This window comes from Monodon monoceros, unplaced genomic scaffold (genome assembly GCF_005190385.1).
Source record: "Monodon monoceros isolate NGI ecotype Baffin Bay Population unplaced genomic scaffold, NGI_Narwhal_1 Super_Scaffold_18, whole genome shotgun sequence".
Classification (NCBI taxonomy): domain Eukaryota; kingdom Metazoa; phylum Chordata; class Mammalia; order Artiodactyla; family Monodontidae; genus Monodon; species Monodon monoceros.
In genome coordinates, this window is record NW_021703774.1 from 174811962 (window position 1) to 174825328 (window position 13367).

The 13367-nt window shown below is 44.5% G+C and overlaps 1 protein-coding gene across 6 annotated transcripts in view; it reads left to right on the forward strand.

The window, feature by feature from the left end:
* The window catches only part of RERE (arginine-glutamic acid dipeptide repeats), a 426438-nt gene that overhangs the window by 365891 nt on the left and 47180 nt on the right, over positions 1-13367 (forward strand). For all 6 annotated transcript variants that reach the window (XM_029230137.1, XM_029230140.1, XM_029230141.1 and 3 more), the window contains one exon: positions 931-1011. In XM_029230137.1, coding sequence (XP_029085970.1) covers positions 931-1011 — 81 coding nt within the window. The remainder of the gene's footprint in view (positions 1-930; positions 1012-13367) is intronic.

Genomic DNA, 13367 nt, shown 5'->3' on the forward strand with positions numbered 1-13367 from the left:
CCAGCCCCGCGCCCCGCGCCGCGCGGCCCCGCCGCGGTCACACGCCGAGCCGCCCGGCCGCCTCCGCCCTGCGCTTTGTGGAGCCTGAGCCCGAACCCGAGCGCGAGCCGAGTGACAGGCGCGGCCTCCCGCCACCCGGACCCTGAGTGCGGCCCGCGGCGGCCCCGCGTACCTGTGGCTGACGGCGGTCGGCCGCGCGGGACCCGACTTCGCGGGCCGAGGTGGCGTCCGGGGATCCGGCAGTGGCCCCGCTGTGGCGGGGAGGGGCTGCCCAGGAGGAATGGGACAAAGTGAAAGTCCCCGGGCTGCCGAGGGAACGGGGGCGGGGAGGGGCCGGGAAGGAGGAGGGGTGCTGGTGTTTGGGTGCCTGGTGCCCCGGGGTGGCTCTTGCGGCCGGCGTGGCGGGGCACGCAGGCAGGCCGGGGTTCGGGCCCGGTGGGCTGCCGCGGTGCTGCTGCCGTCCTGGTGAATTCCCCGGACGAACGAAAGGCCTTTGAAGCCTCCAGGGTGCCCTTCTGGAGAAAAGTCTCCAGCTTTGCTCCCGTTCCCCCCTTCTGCTCGGCACTTTGGGAAGCTTCGTTCTCAGGTGGGGACCAGTTGTGCTGTTTTATTGATGGAAGCACGGAGCGTATGTGTTGTTTATACCTCCGTGGACCGATGCAGAGACCGGAGGCAGCGAAGGCACAGACGGCTGCTTGCCTCAGACACGGGACGTCCTCCTCAGCCTGTCCGAGTGCGGGATTGGGGATCTGACGGAGGCTGTCTGGGCGCGGGTCCCGGCTGTGCTGCTGAAATATTCCCGCAGCCGTGTCGACGTTCCCTAGCTCGGACTTCTTTGGGGTTGTTATTCTGCTGATTGCGGAGATCTTTGCTGACATCCTGTGTTGTTTTTGGCTTTTACATCCCATTTGTTGTTTCTTTTTATCACAGAAACGCTTCGTTAAGGGGCTTAGGCAGTACGGCAAGAACTTCTTCCGAATTCGAAAGGAGCTGCTTCCCAATAAGGAAACAGTGAGTACAATTGGACTTTATGTAACTTGATTTTTTCCTCTTCGCTCCTGCTGCTTCTCCGCACTTGATCTTGTGAAATGGTTTCCTTTAACCCTGTGTTGTGCTGGCCTCTAGGATTCTATTAATTTTACTTCCTTCACCTTTAGTTTTAGCTCAGGATTCTAGATGGTAAAGTGACTGATTATGCTTATCCCCAAGAAAGTGGATTTCAGAACAGAAGAGTCTTTGGCAGGAGAGGTTGGGGGGGGCGGGGAGTCTGGGGTGTTGGGGAGTTAACATCTAATTTTAAATACAGTGGGTGAAATAGAAAATATCATTTATCGCTTTTTTGGATTTGGTTATTGACAAAAGTCATCAACAAACAATAGAGCTAAGAGGTTTGTAGCTCAATATACTTTAAATTCTCTGGGGACTTTTTTTTTTTTTTAATGTTGCTATGTTTTGAAGAGTAGTTGTACCTAATTTTCCAGCCCTAAAAGTTTGCACTTTTCATTGGACAGATACACAAGGATCCCTGTAAGTTGCTTGAAATGAGGCTTTTAAAAATTCCTTTGATATTTCACAAAGCTGAGAATCAGGTCTGATGAACGCTCTTGTTAAACTTGGGGTAGGTGGGTTTGCTAAGGAGGCTTGGGAGTGAAGTTATGTAAAGAGAATGCTAGCAGGAGATTCTTTCAGTCTTACCTGAATGTGCCTGTGGTTTCCTACAGGTGGTATTGGAGGAGGGTGGGGAAAGTCCTCCCTGCGGCTAGGCCAAGGAATAGGGGAGACGGGGGTTGGGGGGGTGGGGGGTGGAGGGGTGGAGTAGGCCAGCCACTTACCAGTGCCTGTGGCCCAAGTACTACAGAAGTGCACTTCAGGACTTGGGGATGGGAGGTGAATATTTAGACATTGAGTGCTGCTTCCCCCACCCCAGGTTTTGGGAGTGGATGGAGGAGAATATCCATGAAGAATACCCATGACAAAAGCTGATGGGTTGGTTTGGGTTTTGGTTTTCTAATTGGGTATTGTTTATTGATTTCCTCTTATTCAATTTTGTTTCTTTTATTCAGGTTTTTTTTTTTTTTTTAAACCAACTGTTTCTGGACACGTTTTCTGTACAGCACCTTATAAACAGACCTCATAATAGGGGAGAAGCGTTCTGAGATTTCACGTATAGCCTCATATAAATTGGTGGTTTGCATTAATCAATCATAATTAGATTAAGTTTTCAGTATTTATTATACATGTAAATATGCTGAGATGGGTCATTGTGAGGATAGCTGAAAAAAAAAGCTTGTTTATGGACATTAAACTAAAATATATTAGCACTCTATATAATCAAGTGACTTTTTGCTCTTTCCAGAACAGAGTGGTAAGAGGTATTTAATGTGGAGCAATGAAAGAAATACTTTTTATGTTTTCTGAGGATTTCAGTTATTTGAAGTAAAAACTAAAAAGGCTTTACCCTGCAAAGTATAGGAATTTTGGTTTGGCCCAGTTGGAGTGAAAATGAGAGAGATCATTGAGTAGATTTGAGCTGATGTGAGGGGCCAGATTATAACCTCTCAACTCAATTTTCTCTCTCCCTGTGCTCTGCTAAAAGTTGCAAAACATGAAGAATTTGATACAAGATATCCCTCTACAATTATTTTATCTTTCTCTTTTAAAAAGTAAACTTAATAGCAAGATTAAGCATTGAATCTAAAATCTGGTGTCTAACATTTGAAAATGCCAGACACTTTGCATGTTATCTCCCCTGTGAAAAGGGATCTGAATAACCTTTAACCTAGGGAATGGTCTTCTAATCTGTTTTTCCTCTTGCTCTTGGTTGTCGATTATTCTTACTGATGATGTCTGACTCAGTAGTAGCCTCTTTTTTTGCCACACAGAAGTTCTCAGTACAGCAACCTTTTGAGCAGGTTCTCTGGTCTTTTCCAGGCGCCTCTTTCCTGAGACGCTTCCCCATCACTTCTCTGCAGTCCCTTGTTTCCCAGCCATGTGGCTCCAATCCTCCCATCTCCTCTGGCACCCAGCGGTCTTCCTGTTTCCAGCCTCTTCCTCAGGGCACAGTCATTGGAGCTGATGGGAGAGTTGTTTGCAGCACTGGAGAATTTATTAGGGCTGAACATTGGCTAACTATTCCTAGTGTCCTGCTGTCTTTTGCATGGAATTGGAGGAGGTTGGTAGTAGGATAAATCTTAAGCATTCTCGTCAGCTGGGAGCGGCACTCCTATTTTCCTTAGTTATCAGCATGGCCAGGCTAATCATTCACAGGTCATACAGAGGGGAGGGCAAAGGTTATTTTTCATTTTTGCTGCAGAAGATGAGAAAATTTGTAGGTACCAGTGTTCTTGGTTCAAAACTTCCTAGGTAGAAATCTTCATATGGTCATGCCTTATAAAAATACACACACACACACACACACACAGCAAATCCCGCTAACCTAGATACTTTCCATATTGTCTTCTATTTACTGGAATTATTAACTCATTTCTTTGCTATTCTCAACCAACTTGAAACTTCAGAAGGGTGTCAGCATCCAGAAGAACACGCCTGATTGGGCATGGGCGTGGGGTCAGCAGACTGTGTTCTATTCTTGGCCTTACCAGTAACTATAGTACTTGATGATCTCTTTTAACTGGGCAGTCTTCTTTGAGCTGTTCATTGGCAAGTTCAGGTCAAATCCTGACAGGGTCTAGGAAATTATTTTCTCTAAAATGGTGTGTGTTTGCATGAGAATTTTATTGGTGTTAGAATCTTTATAAAATGTTTGTACGTCTTTGGCTGTCGCTGTGCCTGAGACCAAAGTGATGGTTCTTCTCTCCTCTGCCACTTACCTGCCATAGGGCCTTAAGCGGATTATTCAGCCTCCTGTCCTCTAATGTCTGGGTCTGTACAATGGGGTGATCCTTCTACCCCTTAGAATTTTTTTTTAATTTTTAAATTAAATTAAATTTTTTTTATTGGAGTATAATTCTTTACAATGTGTGTTAGTTTCTGTTGTAGGACAGAGTGAATCAGCTACGTGTATACACATATCCCCTCCCGCTTGGGTCTCCCTCCGCCCCCCTCCAGAATTGTTTTGAGAATTTAAATGAGATACCGCCTATATAAAGAGTGCTTAAAAACACTTGAAAATGATTGTTCTTCTTATCTACCCTGAATACTATGTAAAGTAGCTAAATGCTATGAAAAGTACAGAATTATATTCTGCTTGTAAACATATTGAACCTATATAAAAAGAAATTACCTGTTTTTCATTAATCTGTCTTGCAGAAAACCCATTTAATTGAAAAACAGAGTGGGTGGAGGGCACTGCCTAGTCTAAAAGATGGAATTCCTCTGTCTTGAAGCTTTGTTGAGGAGACTTCCACGCTTACCAGGCCACTGGGTGCCGATGTACGTTCAGAGCTTCCTGGTAGGCACGGATACGGAGAGCTCTCCCAGCTCTTTTGGTTTCTGGTGTTTATTACTCAGGAGCTAAGTCTGGCTTTTCTCTGAACACTGCTGCCCACTGAAGTGGGAATAGTGGCTGTGATTGTGGAAAACCAGCTGTTTATGGAGGTTTAGTTGAGTGGGTATTACGTGTTAACCTCATGTTACCCGAGAGAATAACTGCAAGTCAGAGAGTTTAGTATCACAGTCGTGCAGATATCCTATAGTTGATCGTCTTTCTCCCCGTTCTCCCTTCCTCTAGAACTATTTGCCTCCCCCAAGTGCTTATAAGATGTATAATTAGTAAAATACGGTAAAGAATTTTTGCTAAGCATCTCAGGTTCCCCTTGGCTGTATGCTTCTTCTCTCTCAAGACACTCTTTGGCCTAAACCACATCAGAATCTTGGGTATTAGTACATTTGTATAAATCACAGTGAGTGCCCCGTAGCTGAGCTTCTGAGAAAATGATGGGGAACAAGGCTTCTTGGGTTCTGCTTTAAGCACTGCCGCGTAATCTTTGGCTTGATGAATCACATGACCTTTGATGCCAAGGTAATGCCTGAAAAAACAGGAGACCTAGTAGTGTTGAATCTTAATTACCAGGAGGGGAATCCATGTTACAAATAACACAAAATCATAGGTGTTCCAAAAATAATTTTTCGTTTGATTTTTACACATTGTAGTTTTCTTCAAAAACATGAGATGATTACTCAGGTGACAGTGACATATAGTATCTTCTTTCGTGCTGAGAACATCTCTTTGTTGTTTGAACCAAAGACTTTTCCGTGTCTGACACTGGGGTGGTTGTCCCTTGAATCCTGGCTGGCCTTTGTGTAAAGCTCTGTCTGCTGGCGCTTGGACAGATCCAGCCAGCATTGCATCGTAGGCAGGGAGCGCGCACTTAGTGACCTGTCTCAGTGGCAACTAACCTTAGTGAGAAGACAATTTGATCCACCCCGACTTCATAGGGAGAAGAGGTGCCCCTAGAGGATTAATAGCCCCTGGATGGAGCAAGGGGACAGGCACACACTCTTGACTCTCTTTCTCATCTCTTAGTTTTATTTTTGAATACCTAGCCCAACAGAGATGAAGCTCATGTTATTTGTAAACCCAGTTACTGGTGCCTTAATACTTACTATGCCAGAAATCCATTTTCACCCACTTCCCATTTTCAGAGCTAGTTAAACATGCCATATGGTTCAGTTTTAGAAAATTTTGTATACCACTGAGCGCTGTAATGGTGGGATGTCTATAGAGAGAGCAAGGTGCCACCCGTGCCCTGCAGGGAGCTGGCATTGCAGCAGGGAAGATGAGCCATTTGCAGGCCTGCCATGTTTGCCAGTTTGTGCTTAGGGCCCTGGTAGAGGTCCGGGTCCCACAGAGCCTGGGGGTTTCTGGAAGGCTAATTGGAGGATGTGGTGTTTGAACTGAGCTTCGAAGGAAGGAAGGATATAGGCCATGGTTGGGAGGGTGGAAGAAAAGCGACTTTCCAGCTGTTGGAAATATCACGAGCAAAGGCACGGAGAGAGGAAATTGCAAAACGTGCCCGGCAAGTCCATGAGTGCGGTCGGAGAGAAGGCTGCACGAGCTGATGCAGTGGGATTTAGGCCAAGCTTATGGCTTGGAGGTAGACTTGGGGGGACCTTGCTGTCTCTCCAAAGAGTGCGTTTGGGGACCCATTGAAGTCTTTTGAGAAGAGAGGTGAGAGCATGGGAGGTGAGCATTCTTGAGCAGCACCAACGAGATGGAGACCAGAGAGGAGGTTCTTAATAATTCAGTCTAGTAGTAGGACAGAAAGTGGGGAATCGTCAGTGACTTGTGGAAATGGAAGTCTTTTATCTTGACTTTCTCTGTTGAAAACGTGTCACTGTTTTTTTGTTTGTTTTTGTTTTTTTGAATGGGACCAAGGGGCAGCTGTTTTTGATGTTTTGAGCTTTTTTAACCTTGGGTGATAGGATGAAAAGTATTGGAGATTTAAATTTTTGAGAAATAACATGAAAATCAACCACCTTTCTCAGCCACATTTCTGGGAACGAATTCTATTAAGTATATGCATAACTACTGAATGTTAGTTGTTCGTTTCTTCAGGCAAAATATCTTTTGCAGAGAGCATGTTCTCCTGTCAAAGAATTACCACTATTGAGAAAGGGCTTTAAGACCAAGTAATCGGGGACTTCCCTGGTGGTGCAGTGGTTAAGAATCCGATTGCCTGCCAGTGCAGGGGACACGGGTTCGAGCCCTGGGCCGGGAAGATCCCACACGCCGTGGAGCAACTAAGCCCATGCGCCTCAACTACTGAGCCTGCACTCTGGAGCCCACGAGCCACAACTACTGAAGCCTGTGCGCCTAGAGCCCGTGCTTCGCAACAGGAGAAGCCACCACAACGAGAAGCCCGCGCACCGCAACGAAGAGTAGCCCCCACTCGCCGCAACCAGAGAAAGCCCGTGCGCGACAACGAAGACCCAATGAATAATAAAATAAATATTCCCATTTTCAGAGCTAGTTAAACATGCCATATGGTTCAGTTTTAGAAAATTTTGTATACCACTGAGCACTGTAATGGTGGGATGTCTATAAAGAGATGCAAGGTGCCACCTGTGCCCCACAGGGAGCTGGCACTGTGGCAGGGAAGATGAGCCATTTGCAGGCCTGCCATGTTTGCCAGTCAAAAATAAAAATAAATAAATTTTAAAAAGATACTTAAAAAAAAGAGACCGAGTAATTGGGATTCTGTTAATATTAAGAGGTTAAAAATGACTCTAACATTTAATACTAGCGTTCAGCATGAAGCTTTATTTAACTTCAGGTTATAACCTTAGATAAACAAACTTTCTAGCCTCATTAATGCTTAATCTAATGTTACATAACAAAGTGTGAACTTCCTGAATCGGTTGATACTATTGAGGACACAAATGTGTTATAGCCACATAACACACTTGATTTTAAGCCAGAGACCTGGACTGCAAATGCTGTGTGTTCTCACCGCTCTCAGTGTGGTCCTCAGACCAGCATTATTGTCATCACCTGGAGCTTGTTAAAATTGCAGCCTCTCAGCCTCCTGTCCGTTCCTATTGAAGCAGAATCTGCATTTTAATAAGCTCCCCAGGTGATTGGAATGCAGAGTAAAGTTCAGGAAGCCCTGCTGTTTACAACGATGAAGACTTGCAGATTCTTAATCCTATATGTCACATTCATTCTTAAAATAATGTGGTTTTCATTCTGTTAAAGCTGTAAATTGTTTCACTATTAAATAGGGCTTGATTTTGCTTTTCGAAGGGTTACGGAGTATTTCAAACATATAGAAAAGTATCTGGGATTATTTTCATGATCAATAATAGAATTTCCCAATATGGCTTCCCTCTTCCTGTCTTCCATTTTGTCCTAGAAACACAATTGTAACTCATGTCATATTTCCTTTTATTTTTTTTGGCCGCACCATGCAGCTTGTGGGATCTTAGTTCCCTGACAAGGGATCGAACCGGGGCCAACGGCAGTGAAAGCGTGGAAGCCTAACCACTGGACTGCCAGGGGAATTCCCGATGTCTCACTTCATATAAAAACTGTTTTTATCTTTTGACATGCAACCAAAATATGTGAGTTAGGCTAGCCTAGACCGTACTGAAGTTTCTAATATAACCTTTTTATTTAAAGGATGAGCTTCGCTTATTAATATGAAGTTTGCATATTTAATACTACAGTGTTTTTAAGTGTTTCTTTCACTGGAACCCCTATACGTGAAGAAGAAATGTAAATATTTTGAGAGGTTGGCAAGAAGTGGGTACAAGGACTGACATGTGCCATACCTCTTCCCTTAATAATTTGTCCTGGGGTAGGTGCAGGTAGAGTTGGGATTTTCCAGTCAAAGCAGAAGTGATTACTCACAGAAACAGGCTCTGCATTTTGGCAGCAAGTGCTGTGATCCTATAGTTCTTCCCATTAAAATGGAGCAGAGCCTTGAATCTATTCATTCTGAGAGTCTAAACTATGGTTATTTGACTGGGCAGTGGTCCAGTTTTGACTAGGGTAATCTGAGAGAGAGTGGCTGATTCCCTTGTGTAAGTGAAGCAGTTAAGAAATTTGCATGTAAGAAACTTTTTTGCTGCTGATGTTGGGGGAGAGGGGAGGACTTTAAAAATTAGATGACTTTTAAATTTGTATTTATCTATTTTTAAAGAGTAATTATTTTTAACCTTTTTGGAATCAATTTTATGTGGCATCAGGTTAAACAAACTATATTGAAACTTCCAGAGAGTTAGATGACTTTTTAAACCAAGGGCCTTGGATATTTGCTGTTCTCGGTGTAAACATCTTAGGCCTGTCCTTGGTCTTATCCTACGTATTAGGACTGGTAGGAATGGCATGAGTGTGCTTTGATTACATGCGCTGTATTACTTGTAGAAACTGTACTCAAATGAAAAACCCCTTGGACTTCAGTGTTACTGAGCACAGTGCTGCTTGTAAGGATGGGTTATTTATTTGCTGTTGGCCTTTGCTAACGTATATTTCTTATGATTTGGCTGGATCTTTGTTACCTGGTGACTTTTAAGATGGAGCCATTTATGACTTTGAAGCCTAAATAGACTCACTCATTTTATTAGCTAGTAAAAGCAAATGGAAGGTTTGCAATGGTCTTTAAGAAGACTTACAAGTTGTGATTATAGTCAGTGTGTTTATCTACTTGGAGCTCGTATTTTATATCGTAAGTAGATTTTTGTTTTTTAGCCTTAACGAGATCCGTGAACCCATCCTAACTTTGAAAGTCCAGTTTGCTGATGCTTTAAAAAAATAGATCTAGTCTGTTAAAAACTGACATGAAAAATAAGTTTTAAAATGTATCTGAAGTCATAATTCTTGAATAATTGGTTCATTTTAATCTTACTTTAACTTATGCCCTTGAGTAATAGTTAGGAAAAATTAAGAATAAAAATTAATCGTATTGTTTTGAAATGTGAAGCAAAGCATTCACCTCGGTCTCATTCACAGCTGCTCACCCGTTGGTGGGAAGGACACCCCGCCCCATGAAAAATGTTTTCTGTTGTGTGTAATTTGAAAGCCATTCATTGTATTATGGAAATAGGAAAGGCAAGCCAGAGAAACCTGTCTTGGGACACCAGAATTCCATTAAGCTCAGCTTTCTTTTTGAGATGTTTAATTTTTAAATTAACTTTCAATGGTAAGGGCCTTTGTTATTTTTTCCGCTTTGGAGATATAATTCTTCTGTTCAGATCCTTTTTCTGAATCCTCTAAATTGTGGCATCGTAATTCTCAGGAATTGGCCTTTGAGGTGACCAAACCATCCTCGCAGTGGGCAAAATTGGGAGTGTTTGGGAAGAACTGTTCTGGGGAACGTTTGGTAGCCAAGGCCTGTGCTCTGCGGGGCGCCTGGGGTGCGTGAAAGGGGGCTTGCCCTCCTGCAGCTCACAGCCTGGCGAAGGGGCGGTGGCTTTGTGCTCTTCCCTGGAAGGTGCCCGAGTTGCAGTCACTGAGGCTATCCTGAGCTCAGGTGTAGGGGTCCTGCTTCGGGTGTGCGTCTGTGAAAGCCATGCAAGCCTCTTTCTCTGTGGACTGGTGGCCATTACACAAAGAGCCCAACTTCTCTCAGCGGAACTGTGTTTTGTTCTGCCCTTTAAAAATTAATATTTTGTTTTAGTCTTGGACTGTAGACTCTGCTTCCCTTTTTCTTTGATGCATTTCTGTTCTGCACATTTACATGCATCTGTGTATGTATATGGAATACATATATGAGGTTCTGGGCAGGAACCTTATTTTAATACCTCTTTATATCACCTTTAGTGCCCTGTAATAGGCCCTGACTTAATATTTGTTAAAAATGAAGTGTGTGTGTTCACACATGTGTGAATGATGGGATAGAAATACATTGTGTGTGTATATATGTCTTAAAAGATTAAAACTCAACGTTTTAAAGGACCAGTTGAAGCCTGGCCATCCCAGGCCTTACACCATGTAGTGGACAGGAATCCTTGTTAACTCGTGTCCCCAGATAGTAAGACTGTGACTCTGGGTTCACTGTGCACATTGGACTTTCCGGTTCTGTTCATCATGGGCAGTAAATCAGCTCTACTGTTTGCACAGCAATTCCGTTTTCTAGATTATTTATAAGATTGAAACCCATTGTTTATTTTTCTCAGCAGGTTTATTGAGTGAGTCAAGAATAAAATATTGTCTTAAGCAGTAGAGCAAGCCATTAGCCAATTGCAGCCTCAAAATGGTCACTAGAGTGTGCGTGTGTGTGTGCGCGCGTATGTGTGTGTCTGCTGGAGGTGAGAGCCAAGTGAGGTGGGGGAGGTTCAGTGTTGCCAGCTTTGCAGCTTTGCAAGGTTCCTGTGACTCTTTATGGATATTTTTTCCTTTTAGTCAGTTAGTGAGTCACCATCATATGCTATTTTATTATCTTGAAAACAGTCTGGAATTTTTATTCTGTGTCTTTGCTGTGTGAGTGAAACACCACTGGGGATGTTCTGAACAATATTAAGCTGACGTTTTTCCTTTAATGTTTGGTTATGTGTTTTCAGCTGAGCTGTTGTCTTTTTGTTCCCATGTGCAGGAGTTGGATTTTTCTTGAGTTTGGCAAGAAATGGTGACTTTCATGTATTTGATTATTTTAGAGGGCTGGAACCAGCATAGGTCCAATGCCTCTGGGATTTGGTGATTATTGATTTAGGCATACGCCTCCTAAGATCAGAACCTGGTTCATTTTCCCACAAATGCTCTGCTTGGGAAATGTGTTAATGAGGTACATTGAATGAGTCAGCTTTGTGGCTTAAGTTGTCAAGGGAGGTGTTTAAGTTTTGGAGGGAAAATCTGGATTTGTGGAGTAACTGAGTTCAGAAGGAAATCGGCCCGGTGAACCTGTATACATGGCCAGCAGGGAGTAAAGCAAGTAGCAAGTGAACTGGGTAAGCTGTACACATTCTGCAGAGAGTGGGATAAAAAGCAAGGCAAAGCTTCTTTTGGGGTGGGGGCGGGTGGCGCACAGTGTGGCTTGTGGGGTCTTAGTTCCCTATCGTGTGACTCAGGAGAGAAGTCCATGTGTTTCTCTGTACCATATTCCGTCCACCAGATGTCTAGGCAGAATAATACAGCGAAAGGACAGAATGCTTCTTATGTAGTCATTTTGTATTCATATTAAAATGTGCAAGTTTAAAATTAAGAATATGCACCCATTTGTCCAGTATATTTGTCTTAGTCTCAGACTAAAGCATACTGTTTTCTTTTGTACTATATTCTGCTCTAATCACTAATTTCCCAAATGCTAAATTGTCTATGAATACTCAACGTTGTTATACCATTTTTTTGGAAATCAGTGACTTCTGATATCTAGATAGCAAGAATGTAAACAGTTTGTGGTTTATTCTTCATACCAGTTGATCAGCCAGCGCTGCCAGTTCACTGAGTATCCGGAGAAGATGAGGGTTGGGTGGGCCTCTGCTCCCTCGGGGGTTGCTCCCGCTGTTTCATTGCCGCAGTGTGGGTTGGCGTGAACCCAAGTGCTAACCTGTGCGGTGTGGGCCATGAGTGGGGCCTCCTGGAAGATGTGCTCATGATCAGGGCTGGAAGCTGTTTGAAGGATAGGTTTTTTAAATGTTAAAACTTGTTTGAAATGTCTTGCCAGAGAAAGTTCTTGAAGTATCCTTATCTATTGAGGAATTTTCAAAATACCTGAGTTCCTCTGCAGCATCCGTACAGAATGTGCTCCGCTGCTTCTGAGAACCTGGTAACAGTGAACCCATTAAATGTGACCTGGTGGTTTTGGTCAGTTGTATTGTTTGAAGTGCCCTCCTTTTACTGAGCCGGCATTGGAATCACTTCTCCTTCTGTAGGTCGTCCTGGTAGAGAGAATTGTTGCTGCGACCCTCCCTCTCAGAGGGCTCTCAGATAAGTCAGGGTAGGTGGCACGTTCCCTGCCTGGGCTTCTGGCTTCAGGCTGCGCAAGCACACGTCCGCCCCACACCTTGGCTGGGTCAGCTTCTGGAGCAGAGGGGCTGCCCCCCTCCTCCCCCAGCCCCTCCCCCAGCCCCACCCCCTCTTCACCCGTCCCCTCCCCCTCCTCCCCTGGGCCACTCCCTCTCCTCGCTGGGCCCCTCCTTCTCACCCCGCAGGCCGGCACAGGAGCTCATTGCTTGGCATGCTTCCTAGAGTAACAAAGTCACACTGCAGGCTTTGTTTGTTCTGTCGAGTTTAGCACGTCTTGAGGTTAGCATCTTTACCCCAGGTCTTATTTCCCACAATGAGAAGGTGTTAACGTTAGGATTTAGTAAAGGACGTTACCCGGTACAGCAGTGCATACTCAGACTAACCATCAGTGAGGCCATTTGAACACCCAGAGTGGACTTAAGCACTTAAATCTTACTGAGCAGAGATTTCCAGTAACAAACCACAGCATAATCATGCATGACACAGTAGGCTTCTCTCTTGTGGGAAAGACCATTAGCTTTAGTCACAGCCCCAGACCCTCCCCAGGAACCTGTTGGCGCTGATCATCTTGGCACCAGATCTGCCCCTCAAACCCATTCCTACATGTTTTGGTAAACTACGGCTGGAGATCAGATAGCAGTCCTTTAGCAGACAAATGCCTTTATCTGTCTGCTGCTTTTGTTCCAGCCTGCAGTTGCATGTAAAGCTGGAGTTCTCCTCCCCTCCCTCCAGGGAAAAAAGCCTGGAAAGGGGCTGTTGACGCATTAAACTGCTGGCCCTGGATTTCAAGGTGAACCATTGCTCTGGTGCATGCTATGCTGTCCGTTCTCCAGGTTGGACTTGCTGCCTTTCACTAGGCCTTTCTCGTCCCCAGACCCCTTCCTCCTCCTTCCAGGTTGGTAGGGAGAGCACCCCAGCAGTGTGGTTCGTGGTGAGTGCACCCTGACCAAAAAAGGGTGGCAGCCTCACCTGTTGTAGTAAACTAATCCAGTCTGAGTAGGAA